General features: G+C 43.2%; 1 protein-coding gene across 1 annotated transcript in view; it reads left to right on the top strand.

The window, feature by feature from the left end:
• slc1a7b (solute carrier family 1 member 7b) overlaps positions 1-17,263 on the top strand; it is a 69,771-nt gene that overhangs the window by 37,689 nt on the left and 14,819 nt on the right. The window contains exons 2-3 of the mRNA XM_030083916.1: positions 9,569-9,648; positions 11,794-12,009. Of these exons, the coding sequence (XP_029939776.1) occupies positions 9,569-9,648; positions 11,794-12,009 (296 nt within the window). The remainder of the gene's footprint in view (positions 1-9,568; positions 9,649-11,793; positions 12,010-17,263) is intronic.

The raw sequence follows: 17,263 nt of genomic DNA, 5'->3' as shown, positions 1-17,263 counted from the left end.
TGGGTTGAAAGCTGTGCCCTCTGAGCGAGTGTGAGGAGCCTCAGCGTTCACTTCCTGCAGCTTCATGTGCTTCTTCACATGCGAAACGACGGACGGCAGCCTCCAGTGTCCACGGCCCTCGTTCATAGCCTCGTTTCCACTGAGCACTTTCTGTGGATCGTCTTTGAAGACATACGGCCAAATGAAAACATTAAAATAAAGAAACAAACGATGTGGAGTTTTGCTTGCTGCCTCCTTGTGCAGAATCCTGACGCCTGTCTGATCTGCTGAGGTTTGCTGTTTGTTCCTGTTAACACCCAGCACAGAAATTCCCCGTCAGCTGTATTCAACCAGGAACGCTGGGAAAGCGTCCCTCTGGGCGGTTTCTGCTCATTTCAGTTGCATTCATGACATTCATCGCGTTACATATGGTGTTGTTTATACAAGCTGAGGATTGTTTTGACTCAGGAGTCAAAGCAATGGTAAAAATTTCCTCTTGCGAAACCAAAACAACCGTCTGCTGTGAGGAGTAAGCAGACACGTCCAACTCTTTCCTCCCACAGTCTGTGTTTGCTCTGTTTTGGAGAGGCTTCTTTTATTCATGCTACAGTCAAATTCACTGTTCAGCAACTCGATTTGGACCGATGGCTCCTTGAGGAGGGGTCAATATCCGCTCGTGCAGCGCTTGAAAAGGTTTGCACGGCAGCATTGTGCCTCGCACAATCGAACTGCACTAAAAGAGCCGTCATGTCAGGATTTGTTTTATTTCAGCTGAGAACTGGAGCAATGCACTGAGTTTCAATGAGGGTAAATGCTGGAGTACTCCAGATCTGGTCCTGGAGGACCGCTGACCTGCTTGTGCTGAAGGTTTCATTGCCAAACGTAGTGTGCAGATAGCGAGGGCAGCGCTGAAGAGTGAAAGAGTTTTAAGGAGAGATGCAGTCCTTGGACATAATGAAGCCTCATTACTGAGCGCTTTGAAGGAGGTTTTTGTTCTTGTTTTTCACTTGTTTACCAGTCTGTTTAGCTTTGTGAGGATTACATCTGGAATAATGAGGTTAAGACAATTTGCCAATCCCGATAATGGACAAGACCTCAGGTCCTGGAGCAGGTAAACAGTTCAACCAAGCAGAAACTGCTTCACAGGATGGGGTGTGGACGGGTGGTGTGGGAGGAGGAATCAGGGAGGAGCATGCAGGTGGACGGAGGTGAGGTGGGCGGAGAAGCCAGCAGAAACCGATCCCAGCTGCTGTGTGACTCCCTCCAAAGACATGAGCCAGAAAAATCTCCCTGTGTTACACTGTAGATCCAATCAGCCATGTTTCACTTTCCATAGATTTTTATTCTTTTTGGTGTTGGCCTGTCTTCAGGAGCGATTACACTGGATCTGATCTTTTACAGATCCATTTCTTAGTCTCTTTGAATGAATCTCAGAGCTTCAGACCAGGTGGACATCTCCGGTTTGAACAGAACCGCGAATGTTTTATGCGACTGGAGCCGACTGTGCGTCACTCTGTGTGTATTTGAGTAGGAGAGTTTCAGTGGGCTGTACAAAATATATCAATACTTCTTTACATATTGATATTAAAAAATCAGACGAGTTTTCAACTCCGTTATCAATATAATGGCATAACTCCGTTATCAATATAATGGCATAACCGTGTATAATGCGGGGCTATAAATCCTCAGGTATTGAACCGTACGGAGGTTCATGTCGTGTCGTGACAAAAGAAGGATGTTATCAAAAGCACTCGTCTCCAAACCCGTGAAGCTTTTTCAGCAACACAATGTCCGGTGATTGATCGTCGATCTGCATCAGCAGCAGTCACTTCTTCTAATATGCAAAGCAGGTGCTCAGGAAGGGCTGAGAGGCTCTATTTATTCTCGGAGAAGAGACGACTCCTTGTTCCTCAAAGATGAAGGATCAAGTCTTTCCTAAGAACTGAAGTGAGAGCATCTGAAGGCAGAGCAGCTCTTGATCCTGCAGCCCCTCAGCAAAAAGTACTTTATTGAAGAGTACTCCAGGTAAATTTTATACCAAAACTGAGGCAGCATGCTTGAAATTCACTTTTCATATTCTATACACTACATGTATGAAAGAATAGTATCGTTAAGTGTACTCGGCTTATAATGGAAAGAATCAAGAAGCGTCAAAGACTAAACACATTAATTCAAATTAGACTTACGATCTACTTTTGTTTAATTCTGCATCATCTGTTTTAACACATTTAGTTTAATCACGTCAGGCTGGACAGCATCGGCCTGTGAATCTGTACGTACAGGCCTGTCTGGTTCAGGAAGTGACTCGACTCAAACGCAACATCGCTTTTCACATGAACAGAAAGCAGAAGTTTGATGTGAACAAGTTTATTTAAACATTCCGTAACCAAGTGATTAAACAAAAGTACACAGTATACTTAAAGTATAACAACAAGTAAACTGGTAAAATAATATAAACTATAAAACAGAGGTGGGCGCCATGACAGTGAAACTGCAATGCATCATGGGAGTTTGGGATGGGATACTGAAGATTCAGACACTGTTTTTGTGGTTTATTTTGATGCTCTGCTGTTGATAGTGTTATTGACAGTTGTGCTTTGTTGTGTTCTTGTAGTCTGTTTGATCTAAATAATATAACCAATTTTCACCTCGGGAAAGGTATGAGAAGTGTTGTGTGTTTTGTGGCGTCTTACTACTGTTCCAGTTGTCTTTAAATTTACCTGACTACTGCGGGTGCTAAACATTTAATCTTCTCTGTCTGTATTGTGATCCACACTGTTCATCACTAAAGTATCTTTGAATTATCTTTAAAGTGTACAACAACAAACTACAATGCTACCTAGTATCTGGCTAGTGCAGTGGTAGTGTCTAGAAGAGTATACCTGTAGTGTACTTTAAGTATATTTTAATAAACTAAAGTGTTAACTAGACGTATGAAGGAAGGGCACTGCAGTACACAGATGAGTGTACTTATGGAGTATATTTCAGGACAGACCCATGAGCCTCACCCTGACAGTCTTAAGCCATGTTTAGAAGGCAACAGTTCAAGAGAAACATTGGTTTTGTGTTTTCTTGTCAGAAAAGTTTTGCATTTACACAACAACGCTTTGAAAATGATGCCAGTGCACCGGGAAACAGCAGAAAGGCTGGAGACGAGGTAGTTTTCACTTTGGGTCACTAGTAGGTGCTGTTATTTGTTTTGTAATGAAACTACACACACGCACACACACACACACACACACACACACACACACACACACACACCTCAAAGCAGTTTAAATGTTACCAGTGGGAGTGGAGCGGGAGCTAAAAAAAAAACATAAAAATTATGAGAACACAGACAGTCATATGCACAGACCATGGTCTCTTTAAACCAGCAACGTTACTGTGCAGCCATGTAAAGGATTATGTGTTGAGAACACATTTGGACTGGTGAAGAATATGCTCCACAAGCTCCACAAGCCTCAGGAGGCCCATGAAGCCATGAAAGGAAAAAACTCAATATCCTGCATCCTTATTTCATGCAAACAATTTTGAAAATGTCTTTAAATCTGTCAAAGAATGTAATTTAAAAATAGAAAAATCTTTCAAAATCTAATTTCACTAAATTCTGTATCACCTGAAGTTAAATGTTTTGGTGTTATCTATTAGAAGTGGCTTATGGTCATCAGATGATTACAGATACTGTTGGTTAAATAGTTTGGGAATAATGATTGTATATGTGAGAGAGTTACGTTACTTTAACCAAAATGAATTGCATCAAAGCATGCAGAATACACCAGAACTGCAGGACTTTGACTAAACTCAAAGCCACATTATCCAAAAGAGAAACCTGATAAAAAGGATGGGTTTAGAGAATGGCCTGTACTTGCTTGTCCTTTTTTATGTAGTGTAAAAATAAATCCTTGTATTATAATGCCCTACTAGTGTATTTATTATGGAACGCTGGCTTGTGTGTTTATCTCTTTCCATTAATGCTTCCGGGTTTCCCCAGATAAAACCGTGTTTGAGATCACGACTGCTACCAACTGGAGGTTATTACCTCAGATAAAGGCGGCAGGAACGTGGATTACTGGAAATGGGCATAAAGGGTTCAAACAGTCTGAGAGAGAGAGAGAGAGAGAGAGAGAGGAGAGGTTTTTGACAAAGAGGCCTCCAAGTCCCTGGGATTGTGCAACTTCACTTAATTTCCACGCAATTTCCACCATCAGTCCGCCGGATTCGGGTTCCAGCTCTCTGTCAGGGACGGAGACTCACCGCTTTCACTTTCAAGAGCCGTTTGGTGTCATTTCCGACAAAAATCTGAGTTTTAACAGGAAGAAAGCAGGTCAAGACGTGGGCGGCCTCTGCCTCGACAGGAGCGCGAGGAAAGAGCTCAGGCTGTGGGGGAGAGAGGCCGGTCAGGTTTAATGACGCACGGCCACGGCGCCGAGTCGGACCTAAAAGCCCCCTGGGCAGAGGGAGTGTGTTTCAGGGCTTGTTTATTCCACGCCGCCGGCTCCGCGGACGGCAGAGAGGTGGTTCGGTGCAGCCGCTCCTCTGAGGATGAAACAGAGCTGAGACCTTTTCTTCCTCCTCCGTCCACGTCCTGTACTGCCTCACCAGGCTGAGAGCCATGAAGACTCAATCCCAGCTGATTACAGGCAGAGACAGGGACACCCAACAGGGACCAGCAGTTAACTCACTGACATGCGGTACAGAGCCAATAATGGGCCTGGGACACCTGCTTTTATCCCGAGAATGATGCCAGGGATCCCAGAGAAAGACACACACAGGGAGAACATGCAGACTCCAGACAGGAAAAGGCCCCTCATGCTCAAGTGACAGTCATAACCAGTATGCCACCGTGTCGTCTCTGTTTAAAAAGGCAAATCATGCATTTGAAAAACAGGAATGTTGGAGCTCAAGTCAATGTAATAGAAAGTACCAGGAACTGGGATTACAAAAAGGAAAACAACAACTTCTTAAAAAACTAAAAATTAGGAAGGCTTTGATCGATGGTGGAAAGGACTTTCTTGAAAAAGAGGCTCTTAATCTCAACGGGATTCTCCTGGTTGAATAGAGGTTCAATAAAAATATTAAAAATAAAGTCCATGACTTCAAAACCTTCAACTCAGGATACGTGTCATGATGCAGCCATCCCACTTGGTCGTCTATTATTTGTGTGTGTGTGTGTGTGTGTAAGGCTTCATTGTAAAAACACACAACAGCTGAAAAGTGAATCCTTTTTAGTGTTTGTGCCACTTCAGTGTGACCACACAACCCTGCAGTGTTGCAGTGTAAACGTGAAACTTTTCTGAAACAAAAAACTCTAACACTATAAACGTGCTTTCACTGGAAACATTGGTTTGTCAACAGGGCCCCAAACAATGCTTTTCCAGAGTCACAGAACCGATAGTAAGTAAGTAAGTAAACTTTATTTGTATAGCGCTTTTCATAGACCAGGGTCACAAAGTGCTTCACATGAAAAATATTGCATACAAAATACAATCACTTTAATAACATACAATTATATACAAGATTAAACAGTATCATGCAGGCTAAAAGGCTTGTTCAAAGAAAAAGGTCTTTAGCTGCTTTTTAAAAGAATCGACGTTGTCCAGAGACCTGAGCGAGCAGGGAAGCTCGTTCCAAAGACGCGGTGCCACTGCCTTAAATGATCTATCCCCTCGAGTTTTGAAACATGTGCGGGGAACCATTAACAAGTTTTGGTTGGAGGACCTCAAGCAGCGAGTGGAAACATCAGGCTGGATCAGGCCCCTGATGTAATCCGGTGCCTGCCTGTCTGGAGCCCGAAACGTCAACACCAAGATTTTAAAATTTATCCTGAATGAAACAGGGAGCCAGTGTAGGTCCTTAAGAATTGGACTTGTTTTTGAATTGACAGACAACTTCTTGGACAGAAATCCGACTCAGTTTGGTTACATGTTGGAAAACACAAATGATTTTTAATTTAAAAAAAAAAACACTTGTTATTGAATGCAGCTTATTTAGAAACACATGTCGACCTTTGACCCTAAACTGAAAGCAAACCTCTCTGAGCTGCACCAAAGTCTTGTAACCTTTTCACCCACCGAGTCCTTCCTCCTGTCAGGGCCTGCTGAAACTCAGTCGTGGTGTAAACAGGGGGAAATGCAACTATTTGAAAACACTTTAGACGTGGAAGTGTTGCTACTGGTCTGGAGCACCACGGCTGAGAAAACAGTCATTCTGCTCATGCTCAGTGGAAAGACGATAAGAATAATGTTTTCCTCCAGAGGGGCAGGACTCCCAGTCCAGATTCTCCTGGTCCTGGTCCCGGTCTATACTCTCCTCGTTCTGGTCCAGATTCTCCTGAATTTGGTAGTTTTAGAGCCGACCATCATTGCAATAACAATCACACTGAGTCGTCGGTCCATTTGACTCTCTGTGTCCATAGTGTGTGTGTGTGTGTGTGTGTGTGTGTGTGTGTGTGCGCGTGGTTTCGGTACAAAAACAAACAACAGCACCAACCAGTGGCCCATCATGCTCTCTGCGTTGATTTCAGCTTTTCTGCTTTTTCCATCGTTTTCTGAATGAATGTGAAAATTTTCTGAAGTTTTCACTTGAAACACTGTTGTAAAATCAGGGCATAACTAAGACATTGTGGATCTATTTCATAATTATTTATTTTCAGTTCTTTGACTGTTTTGGAGGATCACGGCCATTAAAAGTTGTAACATTTGAAGATCTTTTGTTGTGGTTGGACTATTTCCAAGAGAGAGTAAAATAACGCTTCTGAACATATTTCACACAAATCGGTCAGACATTGATCTCGCTGACATGGAAGTCACAAGTACACAGATACACACAATATGCGTTACTTAGAGCTATCTCTTACAACTAACCAGCTTACAGTGGGGGGCGACGTCAGGCGGCTGTCAGAAGCAGCAGGACAGTGAGTCTGAACTGAGGAGTGAATCTACTGCGGAGGTTTTAGATAAATAAGTGTAAACTAATAATTAGCAGCAACAGTAAGAAATGCTGCCTGAATTTAGCACAGCTCTGATTGTCAGCGGGCTCTGGCTATTTCTGCATAATCGTTTGTGTTGTGGAGTGACGTTGTGTAAATCTAGACTCATGACTCAGATGCGGATCAGATCGCAGGTTCGAATCCCACAGCTGATGGGTCACCGCTGTGGGTCCCTGAGCAAGGCCTGCACTCCCGAAAAAGACTTTCCCCAGAGGCGTTAAGACAGTATGAATAGTTAATTTAGTTTAGGTTAGTTTGGAACTAACATGCAGAGTTAGTTGTCTTCAAACACGTCAGAGGACGTCTCCTCTCACCCACCTCTCAACCCGGCAATAAAGGAAGACCAGATATTAATGAAAAAGAGCATTAATGTGTGAATGTCCATGTTCATCTACAGGTAAAGAAGAGGAAGAAAGAGTGAACTTTATCACCTTTGGAAAGGGTGTTTCAGGATTTCAGATTCAGAATTCTGCTGATAATCAACTGTTTCTGTTTTGTTTGGATCTGAGTGGAGGCTTTTCAATGATTTATTCACATCTTCTGATGAGAACATGCTACAAATTCCAGGAAATAAGCCCATTCACTTTGATACTGACATTTACTGAGAAAGTCGGAGGATTCAATCCTGGAGGCCTTTGATATTTACGACTTGAAAGACAGATCTGGTCACTAACATCTCCCCACAGCAGGGAGAATGAAATCTCCAGTAGTTTTGCGGTTAACCGCGGGCTAAGGCTCCGTTCACACTGAAATGCGCCTCTGTTACACCCCTGTGAAGGGGATAGTAAAGTGAACACACAGACACGCTGTTTCCTCAGTCACATCCCGTGTATTAATGAATTCCTCAAAATCAAACATTGCCAGAAAAATAACGTTGTACTGTTAACAGAAAATATCATTTATAAACACATGAAACACATTTTCCTATCAAGCATCTATTATTCAAATGCTTAACATCGCACAGTAAAACTACAAATATGGCTCAGAAATAATGCTATTTATGCCACCATGCAGTAAAAGGAACAACAATGAGTGTCACATCCACTTTCATTTAACTCTTCCTTCACTCTTAAAGTCACTACAGACATCAGTGTTTTACTCCACATGTCTCTCTTAACAAACAGAAAACACATATGATCTGACAAATGCATCATCATTATCATTTCTCACCTGTGAAGGGGATAATAAAGTGAACACACAGACACGCTGTTTCCTCAGTCACATCCCGTGTATTAATGGATGGACGGAAGCAGCGCGTTTCCCTCCACAGGGCTCAGGCATGAGTAATCAAAACCTGATCAAAACAATTCTCACAGAAATAAACTTGTAGAAGCAAAAACACTGCAGAAAACATTATCAAATAACACACAAATACATATTTCAAAACAATATCAGATATTAATCATGTTTAACACACAGATTAACCCTCTTTGGCTCAACACCGGCTGTCTGCCTGGGAGACCAAAGCAATGGATAACAGATAATTTGATCAACTATTATGAATTTCACTTTAGATCTTTTTTTAACCTTTCATGGATTGTTATTTTTAACCAAATACTTTCATGAATTAAAACATTCTGTCCCTTGGTATTTTAACATATTCACAGCATTTTAACAGAACTCATATTACATTACACAAATTCACACTTGTTTTTAACAGCATTTTAACATAACTTATAACACCATTACACCTCAGTTTGGATTCTCTGCTCACAGTGACCCATATCTGTCTGTTTTCTCACCGTGTGAACGTTACAATTCCCATTTGTTCACACCAGACCCAGGCCTCGTACATATGTGCTACCAGTCAGATGCGTATCTGATTTTTTTTCAAGGCGACCACGGTCTGAAGGCTCAAGTCACATGTATGCGACGTCCACGCCATTGACATGGGACTGGAGTCACAAAACTGAAGCAGCATGGAGGAAGCTGTGCTCTCTTTTGCTTCAGCCTCCTTCTTCCTCCCCCTCATGATTTTGTCCATATTATGCCGGCTCCTGTTGCACAACGACTTGAAAGCTGATACGCATGCACTGACCTGGGTGACGTCCATATTTACTCCCATGAACAGCACGCTCGGCGAGCGGCAGCTGGTCAAGTAGAGAGCACTCGACTGCCAAACCCCCCCAGAAACAGAAAACAAGAGCAAAATAAGCTCTAATACTAAATGAAAATAAAGTAACAGTGTATGTGCTTCATTTTATATAAAGAAACTGCAATAAAAGAGCAGATAAACAGCTTAAACATCAAGAAAAATCAGAACTGAGCATCAAGACCTGCATTGTGAATGTAGCCTAAATGTCAAAAATTAAGAATTACAGATCATCCCATCCTGTAAGAGAAGAGGAAGTCTAAAATTACTGTAAATGGAGGACATTAGTGGAATAACTCAAGGCTGAAGACTGAAAGTCTCATTCCCATGACTGATATTTGGAAATCTGTGAAGTCTTTGATGATTCATCAGGAGCAGAGCTTTTGCTGCAGTTCATTAACTTTCTGAAATGACACGTGGTTCCGTTTTTGTTCATAAGTGGAAGAGTGTGCTCCATCTGAAGTTAAATTGATCCATCATCTCTTCTTCCTCCTTTTCTTTTCCAGGAGGTGAAGTATTTCCAGTTTCCCGGAGAGCTGCTGATGAGGATGCTGAAGATGTTGATTCTCCCACTCGTCGTGTCAAGGTAGAGAAACCTTATTCCAGCCCTCACAGCCTGACCCGATCCAGTCGCTCTTCCTAATGGTACAATCAAATCCAAACGAAAACACAAACACTCAATGCTGTATTCATCGATTTTCATTGTATAATCCTGTATTGAAACTTCCTGCAGAACCAGACTCAGAGACTTTCTGCAGAACCAGGCTCAGAGGAGACTTTCTGCAGAACCAGACTCAGAGGAGACTTTCTGCAGAACCAGACACAGAGACTTTCTGCAGAACCAGACCCAGAGGAGACTTTCTGCAGAACCAGACTCAGAGGAGGAGACTGTTTCTGGAACCAGACCTGGATGTGGAAGCTATCTGCAGAATAAGACAAATGATAATCCATGGAACTGTATTTGAACGACACTCACTCCGAGGGCTGAGCAATTAATCAATTTTCAATCTTAATCGGATTATTTATAGAGCCAGTTATCAAACAGTAAAAATCAGGAAATCGATTTTTGAACAGTGAATTCAAATGTAGTATGAGACTCGCTGTGGGACGATATCGCCACCGCCGCTGTCAACAAAGCTGGAGACGCTTTGTTTTACAAAAAGAATAAAAAAACATCATAATTGAAAATTGAGTTTTCAGTGAAAACAGTCTGGATTTTGTTTTGGGGGCCATAATCGTGCAGCTGTACTCATTCATGCACATTGGGAATGAAGTCTGGCCTGTGTGGTCTGATCCAAGCCAGCAGCTGTTGCTCAGACTGCTGGAGGATGAATGCTTGTTGAGATGGAAAAGTGTGACGATGCTCAGTGCAGTGCTGAGTGAGGGGCTGCTCCGCCACAGACGGTCCGCGGCGCCCGTGCCGATCCCTGTCACTGCTAATAGCACCATCAGAGTAATGGGAAAAGGTGGCGTGGCCCAGGTAATCAAGTTCTTTGTTGTTGTTGTTGCTTTTACCATCACCTGAGTGCATATGTGTCACACACTTTAGGAACAAATGGCACCAGGATGCATTATGGGAGGAAAACGGTCTAGTAGAGGATTTTTGGTGTGTTTTTTTCTTTGTTTTTTTTTTTGTTTGTTTGTTTTTTTGTTTTTTTGCAATTTTCAGCAGAGAAAACATTTTCCTCTGAAAAGTACCACCAACTTAATCATTGTTGCTCCTCTCTGTAGCCACCTCTGCTAACGAACACAGTGATGAGTCTGAAGTGTTGACTCGTCACCAAGTGCCTTACTGTCCAGGCTGATCTGATCTGACCTGAGTAAAGCTCCCTGTTACTGCTGTTTCTCGTGTTTTGCTGGATCATAGACTGTTTTAGTTTCCCTTTCACTGACTTCTAGACCTCCAGCAGCCTTCGTTAAAGATCGCGGTCTGTTTTGCCCCATTCCGATGAGTTATATAATTCCAAATGAAGACTGAGGCGTAAACTGCAAGGCCAACAAATGATTCAAAAAACCATTAGGTCCTCTGTCAGCTTTGTTTTACTGACTGTGTTCAAAGTTATAGATGCATCCACCGTCCTCACTGAATACAGGCACAGTATTCAGAACCTTGACGGTTAGGGTGAATTTTCATTCGGGGCTTAGCGGGTTCGAATCCCAATACTGACAGGTGAACTCTGTGGCTCTGTGAGCCCACTGACCACCGTTTCCATGACAACGTTTCAAGTGAAAACATAAAATTTCACTGTGTTTTGGGGGTCCGTTGATGTGGATCCACCATGCACATTAAGAACAGTGTTTTCCTCCAGAGGGTCATGACTCCCAGTCCAGGTTCTCCTGGTCCTGGTCCTGGGCCAGATTCTCCTGGACTCGGTGGTTTAAGAGTCGACAGTCAAAGCATTGCCGTTTCCAACTTGTTGATCTGAAAATGCGAATGTCTGTGTTCTCATCAATGTTCATGTTCACAGTGTATTTTTCTCTGCAGACGTGTGTGTGTGGGTTCACTGTCACATTGACTTCAGCAGTGATTTAGCAGCCTTAAAGCTTATATGGTCACCTACTATTTCACAAAAAACTCTGAAAAAGCCTTCAACAATTTGTTTGAACAAGTTTGGCACAAGGAACATGAAGAGCTAATTAATTCAGTATTAGTCCAAGAAGGGAAATCCCTGAAACTGACCATGGATGTTTACGAACCTTTGGTCTGACTTCTTCTGCTCTCTCGTTCCAGTTTGATGTCGGGTCTGGCAGCCCTCGACGCCAAGTGCTCCAGCCGGCTCGGGCTCATCACTGTGTCTTATTACCTGTGGACCACCTTTGTGGCCGTGATCGTGGGGATCATCATGGTGTCCATCATCCACCCGGGGGGCGCCGCCCAGAAGGAGGACTCCGAGGACAGCGGCAAGCCCATCATGAGTTCTGCCGACGCTCTGCTGGACCTGATCCGGTGAGGCCATCGCCTGCGAAGAGTTCACTCAGATTGTAAAGGAAGATAATGGTTTGTTCCACCAACGCTGTTTCTGGCACCAGGCCCTGTTCACACGACAACGTTTCAAGTGGAAGTGCATAGTCGTGTTTCTAAACTGAAATCATGTTTAATCCAGTGAAAGGGAAGAATTTCTCTGGAACGTGCTTCAGCCAACAGGAAGTGGTACGAAGGGTCGAGCAGGTCAAGCTGCGAATGCATGGACTCACAACAGCAACAAATACCGCCTCATTTTTGTGATTTTATTTCAGAAAAGCTTTGCGTTTTGATGGCAACATTTTGTAAACAATCGCCTTGCAGACAGAAACAGCAGAAACAGAATCCAGTGCAGAGTGCTTCTCACCTCATCTGAGGCTGCTGTGGTTTTAATGACGCCCTCCACGTTTTGAACTTTCAAAGCACTTAACTGTGGCATCAATACAATAAAGTCACTCGAAATTCACTATTAGCCTATTTTTTTTCTCAAAATGTTGTCTCAAACTCAAAGTTTTCTCAAAAACTTTTCTAAAACAATGATAGCGGTCATCCACACCATCGACAAGAGACAAAACAGTACAAATGAGGTGCAAGAAATACAATTAAACATCCAAAAATATCTCATGAAATAAATACACATGAGACAGAAATATAGCATAAAGTGGTTCTAAGTCCGGTCGGCCAACTGAACGCTGTTAAAACTTTTTTTTTAAACAGCAGATCTTGAGCCTTGCTTCTGAATCCAACAATTCCGTTCTTAATAAATGAATTCCCTTCAAGTACAACAGAAGTATTGTGACAGCAGCTGGATGCTGAGCTCTACATTATGTCCTCTCCAGAGCATAACAATGAGTTCATTCTGAGGAGGATGCAGTGGGTTTCAATCAGTTATTTTAGGCCCAGACTGAATGTTTCCCAATCGTAGCCAAATGCCTCGAATACTAAATACAATTATACCAGGAAACAGGAGAGACGTGCATCTGTGTTCCAGTAAGACCAGGACCAGCCTTCCCCAGGGGTGGGATTACTTCTTGAGTCTGTTAGTCGTGATTTCATTTGGCCTTCTTCACAACACATCTTCAGGCCTGTACGATCGAGGAGTGAGTGGAAGATGAACTACCATCTTTCTCTCTGAGGAAACGTTGCCTGAAAGTGAAACTTCTCGCCCTGCTCGCTCCAAGCTCGTTGCTTTACCTCCTTACTTTCACTGTCACTGTCCTATATTCTGTCTTCCCGTCACAAAGAATCTGAAACGCCAAAGGCAGCATTCATTTCCCCGATCTCCTCCAGCTTTGGACTCACGTTTGGCTTTTAAATGCCACTGACTGCGTTCTGTAGGTGCAGCTCGGTGCCTCTCGTTCACGCTCTGAACCTTCGCTCACCTTCGCTCACATGTGGGATTAAACTGTCAGACACAGATCGTTTCAGAAAGTGAAGCATGAGAGGCGACCGTGAACAGGTCTGTTTGCTGATACTGCTTGTGAGAAGCTGAGTAACAACTACCTCCCGCTAAAGAAGATAAAGATCCTTTTTATTTTTTTGGTCAACAATGAAGTCATCCCAGAGTAAGAACCAAGTCACTTGAGAAGACCGATGTTTTTAATCCTGTCTCGGGATTTGTGACCAATCCAAACAGTTTGACCTAATCCCAGCGAGGGATGCTGCGAGGATGACGCGTGCTCCACAAAGGATCTTTAACTCCTGGAATTAATCGTCCAAATGTCCCCTCATAAACACATTAAACCGACCGAATCAGCTATTTATCTTTGCAGACCAACTTACAAGCCTCTGACCTTCACACAAAATGTGGAACTGATTCCTCATACCGACAAATAAATTGATTTTTTTACTAATTTCTTCTTAATTTCATAAGTGTTCAGCACTGTGTGTGAAGACGCTGTTGCCCATATTCCACTGGACGTGTTGTGGCTCCGTTTACTTGCAGCACGACGGTGGTTTTATATTTCGCGAGAGACGCTGCTGCTTTTATCAATTTCACCACATTCCCATTGTTCTGATTTCATTACTGTTTTGAGATCTTGATTTAAAGCCCTGCTTCCATGACATTTCAAGTGGAATTGCATCATTTTTGCATTTTCCATTCAGAAAACTTTAACGTTCTCACGGGAACATTTTGCAAAGTAGGCATTAGATCAGGGCTGGTAAGCCATGTGGACAACAGGAGGAACTTTCAAGCCGTGAGAATTACACGTAAAATGAAGTTAACCAAAATGTTTATTTAATGCTTAGTTTATTAAATTTAGCTGACACTATTTTAGCACAGGCATAAGACAGAATGCACAAATGGGAGTATCAGCATCAACGCTGCACTGTGGGAATATACAGAAATGATGAGAAAAGGCCTGTTGAAGTTTGAGAAGCACCAAGCGACAAATGCACACACCATCACTGGAGGGATGCTGGACATTTCACTGTGTTGGGCAGGTATCAGAGCCGATAATCGGATCAGTATGATGTCAAAGTCACATTTATATCTTCAGATTTTATGAGTGGAACCTTACTGTTATTCACATGCATGTTTTTGTACTCGTTGTGGTCGTAGTTGTTGTCTTTCCTCTTTGAAAAGCATTAGAATCCTGAACTAGAATGACCTTGAATCCCTCGATACCAGAACTGAGAGTCAGATCCGAATGCCAATAGGCATGCTTATTGAATGCCATAAAGACTTATTTACAGTCCATACACAAACGATATGCAGAGGCCTTGCCATAGTACTGGGTATGAGCTGGATCAGGGAACTTTCACGAGTACGACTACAAGGACTCCGTTGAGCATCGGATCAGCAAGGACTTGAGAGTTACTGCTCATACTTGAACTTGTGCTTCCCAAAAACATCCAAATCGAACTTCTATTGTCATTCTCATCACAGTGAAACGCTGGTGTGAGAGAGTGGGGCATCCATCAGCGCTCCAGTCATCCTGAGGGAGAGTAGAAATGCCCTATCTGAAAAAAAAACACACATCTGTTTCAAACTTTCACGCCCAGAACCTCAGTGATGTGCTTAAGCTGCTGCTCCTGGCAGGTTTAGAATATTATGACTTCTACCCACACACCGGTTTGCTAATGCATCAGCTGAGCACAGCCCACACGAGTGGGTGCCGCTATCGAGTCTCACAGGTCTAAAAGCTAGAAAATGCCAGCCTCTGCCTCGTCACCAGCTCGTTTTTCACTGCGTGCTGTGGTTGTCCTGCAATATTTCATCATGGGCGTGATGGATGATGTGTGGCTCCGCCTCGTTCGCCGGTCACAGTAAACTCAGTGCAGATTCTGGAGTGAAAGATGGGTTCTGTTTGTCCGTGATCGTCCAAAATTTGTCTTTCTGTCGAGCGATAATGTAACTTTGAAGGTTCTGCACAACTTTTAAAAACAAAATTTTAGGAAAACAGGAAATCGGAAAAGAGTTGAGGACCATGTGGACTGAAGCTATTGAGGCAGAGGGGATCCGGCGCATCAACAGCCGCAGTCAGCGCCGACGGGTTAATAAAGGACTCTGCAACCATCTGGAGCGTCGGAGTTTAACACAATCCTCCAAACAGACTGCTGACCAAACGATCCTCGGGGAATTCCAGCCCCTCCATCTGCATTCGAATCAGGGTCATCTGGACAGGCTGCTGCCAGCGAGCCTCCACGTCGCCCCGCCCATCAGCCTCGGCTCAGAGCACAGCGCTTTAAGGCTGGTCGTCGACGCCGCGACCGGCAGCCTCGTCAGTGCGGACGACTGAGCTGTGCTGTGGCTGCATCTCAGCAGGACATGACTCCGTTTACAGGGAGAGGGTGAAGTCACCGGCAGCAGGGTTCACCCTAACCCTAACCCCCATCCCGAATGTAACAACACCCCGAGACATCAGACTCGGGCTTCAGGAGGAGGGATATGGCCGGGGACGGCACGGGTTGGGTGTTCACCTTTTGTTTACAAGGAATCGGGGTCAGGACAACCCGACCTGGAGTATCCACAGGCAGCATAGCAATACGAGGAACGAAGAGCAGAGACGCCGTTCCCTGAAAGATGCAGCTGCTTGTGTCTTTCTGCTGTAGAGAGCAGATTGTTTGGAGGGCTAGGTGCATAACTGCAACCTGGCAGATCATCAGCCGAGCCTCTGCCCTGCATGTTTATTTATAAACAACTTCGAGTTTTCAAGAGAAGAAACAACTTTTCTGAAGTTACTGCACCTGCACAGTACAGCAGCAGCAAGTAGTTCTGCACTTGAGCAAGTCGAGCAACAATGAGAGGAATCCAGAGTGTTCGTGCGCTTCACTCTTTTAATTTTAACAGTGTTTCTCCAACAAAGTGTACATTTACCACACCTCCAGCTAAAAAAAATTGTTCTTACAGCAGATACTGAGTGGGTCAATGTCACAAACAAAAGCAGCTTCTAATGAGTACGAGTGCTCCGTGTAGTCTGGGCGTCGCAGCATCCAGATCTGAAACAAAGACAACACTGCGGTATTTATACCCACCTCTAATTTTGCTGTAAAACTGCCACAGAAATACAAAACTTATGACCTAAATACTGCTTGTTGGAGCAGCAGGAGCGTCTCTCTGAATCTTTCATGAATTTTTAGTGAATCCTTCAACATGTAGGCATCTCAGAAACAGATCACTGCCTCTGACTTGTATGACTGTTTTTGGAAAGTCACCTTGGAATTATTATTTGCGAATAAGTTCGTGATGAATGGCTCAGTCATGGTAAGACGTCTCTGGAAATGAAAACAACAGTGTTGTCCCAGAAAAAAGTGATGTGAAGTCAAGTTCAGCTTCTTTTTTTTTTTTTTAATTTTTAATTGCAAACACGAACAAACAATACAGATAGACAGAGACATGCAACACGACAAGCAACAACAGAAAACAGAGAGGAAGCAAAACAAAACAAAACAAAACAAAACAAAAACAAAACAAAAAAGAAACTAAACAACTAATGAGTAAGCTATTTGGTGTGTATGATGTGTGTGTGTGTGTATGTGTGTGTGTGTGTGTGTGTGTGTGTGTGTGTGTGTGCGTGTGTGTGTGTGTGCATAACAGAAAAACATACGGTCCACCCCTTTTTTCCACATATAGATATACACACACATTCATACCCGCATACATACATACATTCACACATGTGCACAATACATACATATACAAACAACTGTACAGAAAACAACACCCAAATAATCAAAACAACAATAATAACAGCAACAGAGCTCTGCCACCAAGAACAACCACAATATAACAACA

The sequence above is a fragment of the Salarias fasciatus genome, chromosome 23, assembly GCF_902148845.1.
Source record: "Salarias fasciatus chromosome 23, fSalaFa1.1, whole genome shotgun sequence".
NCBI lineage: Eukaryota > Metazoa > Chordata > Actinopteri > Blenniiformes > Blenniidae > Salarias > Salarias fasciatus.
This window is presented reverse-complemented; position numbering and strand designations above follow the sequence as displayed.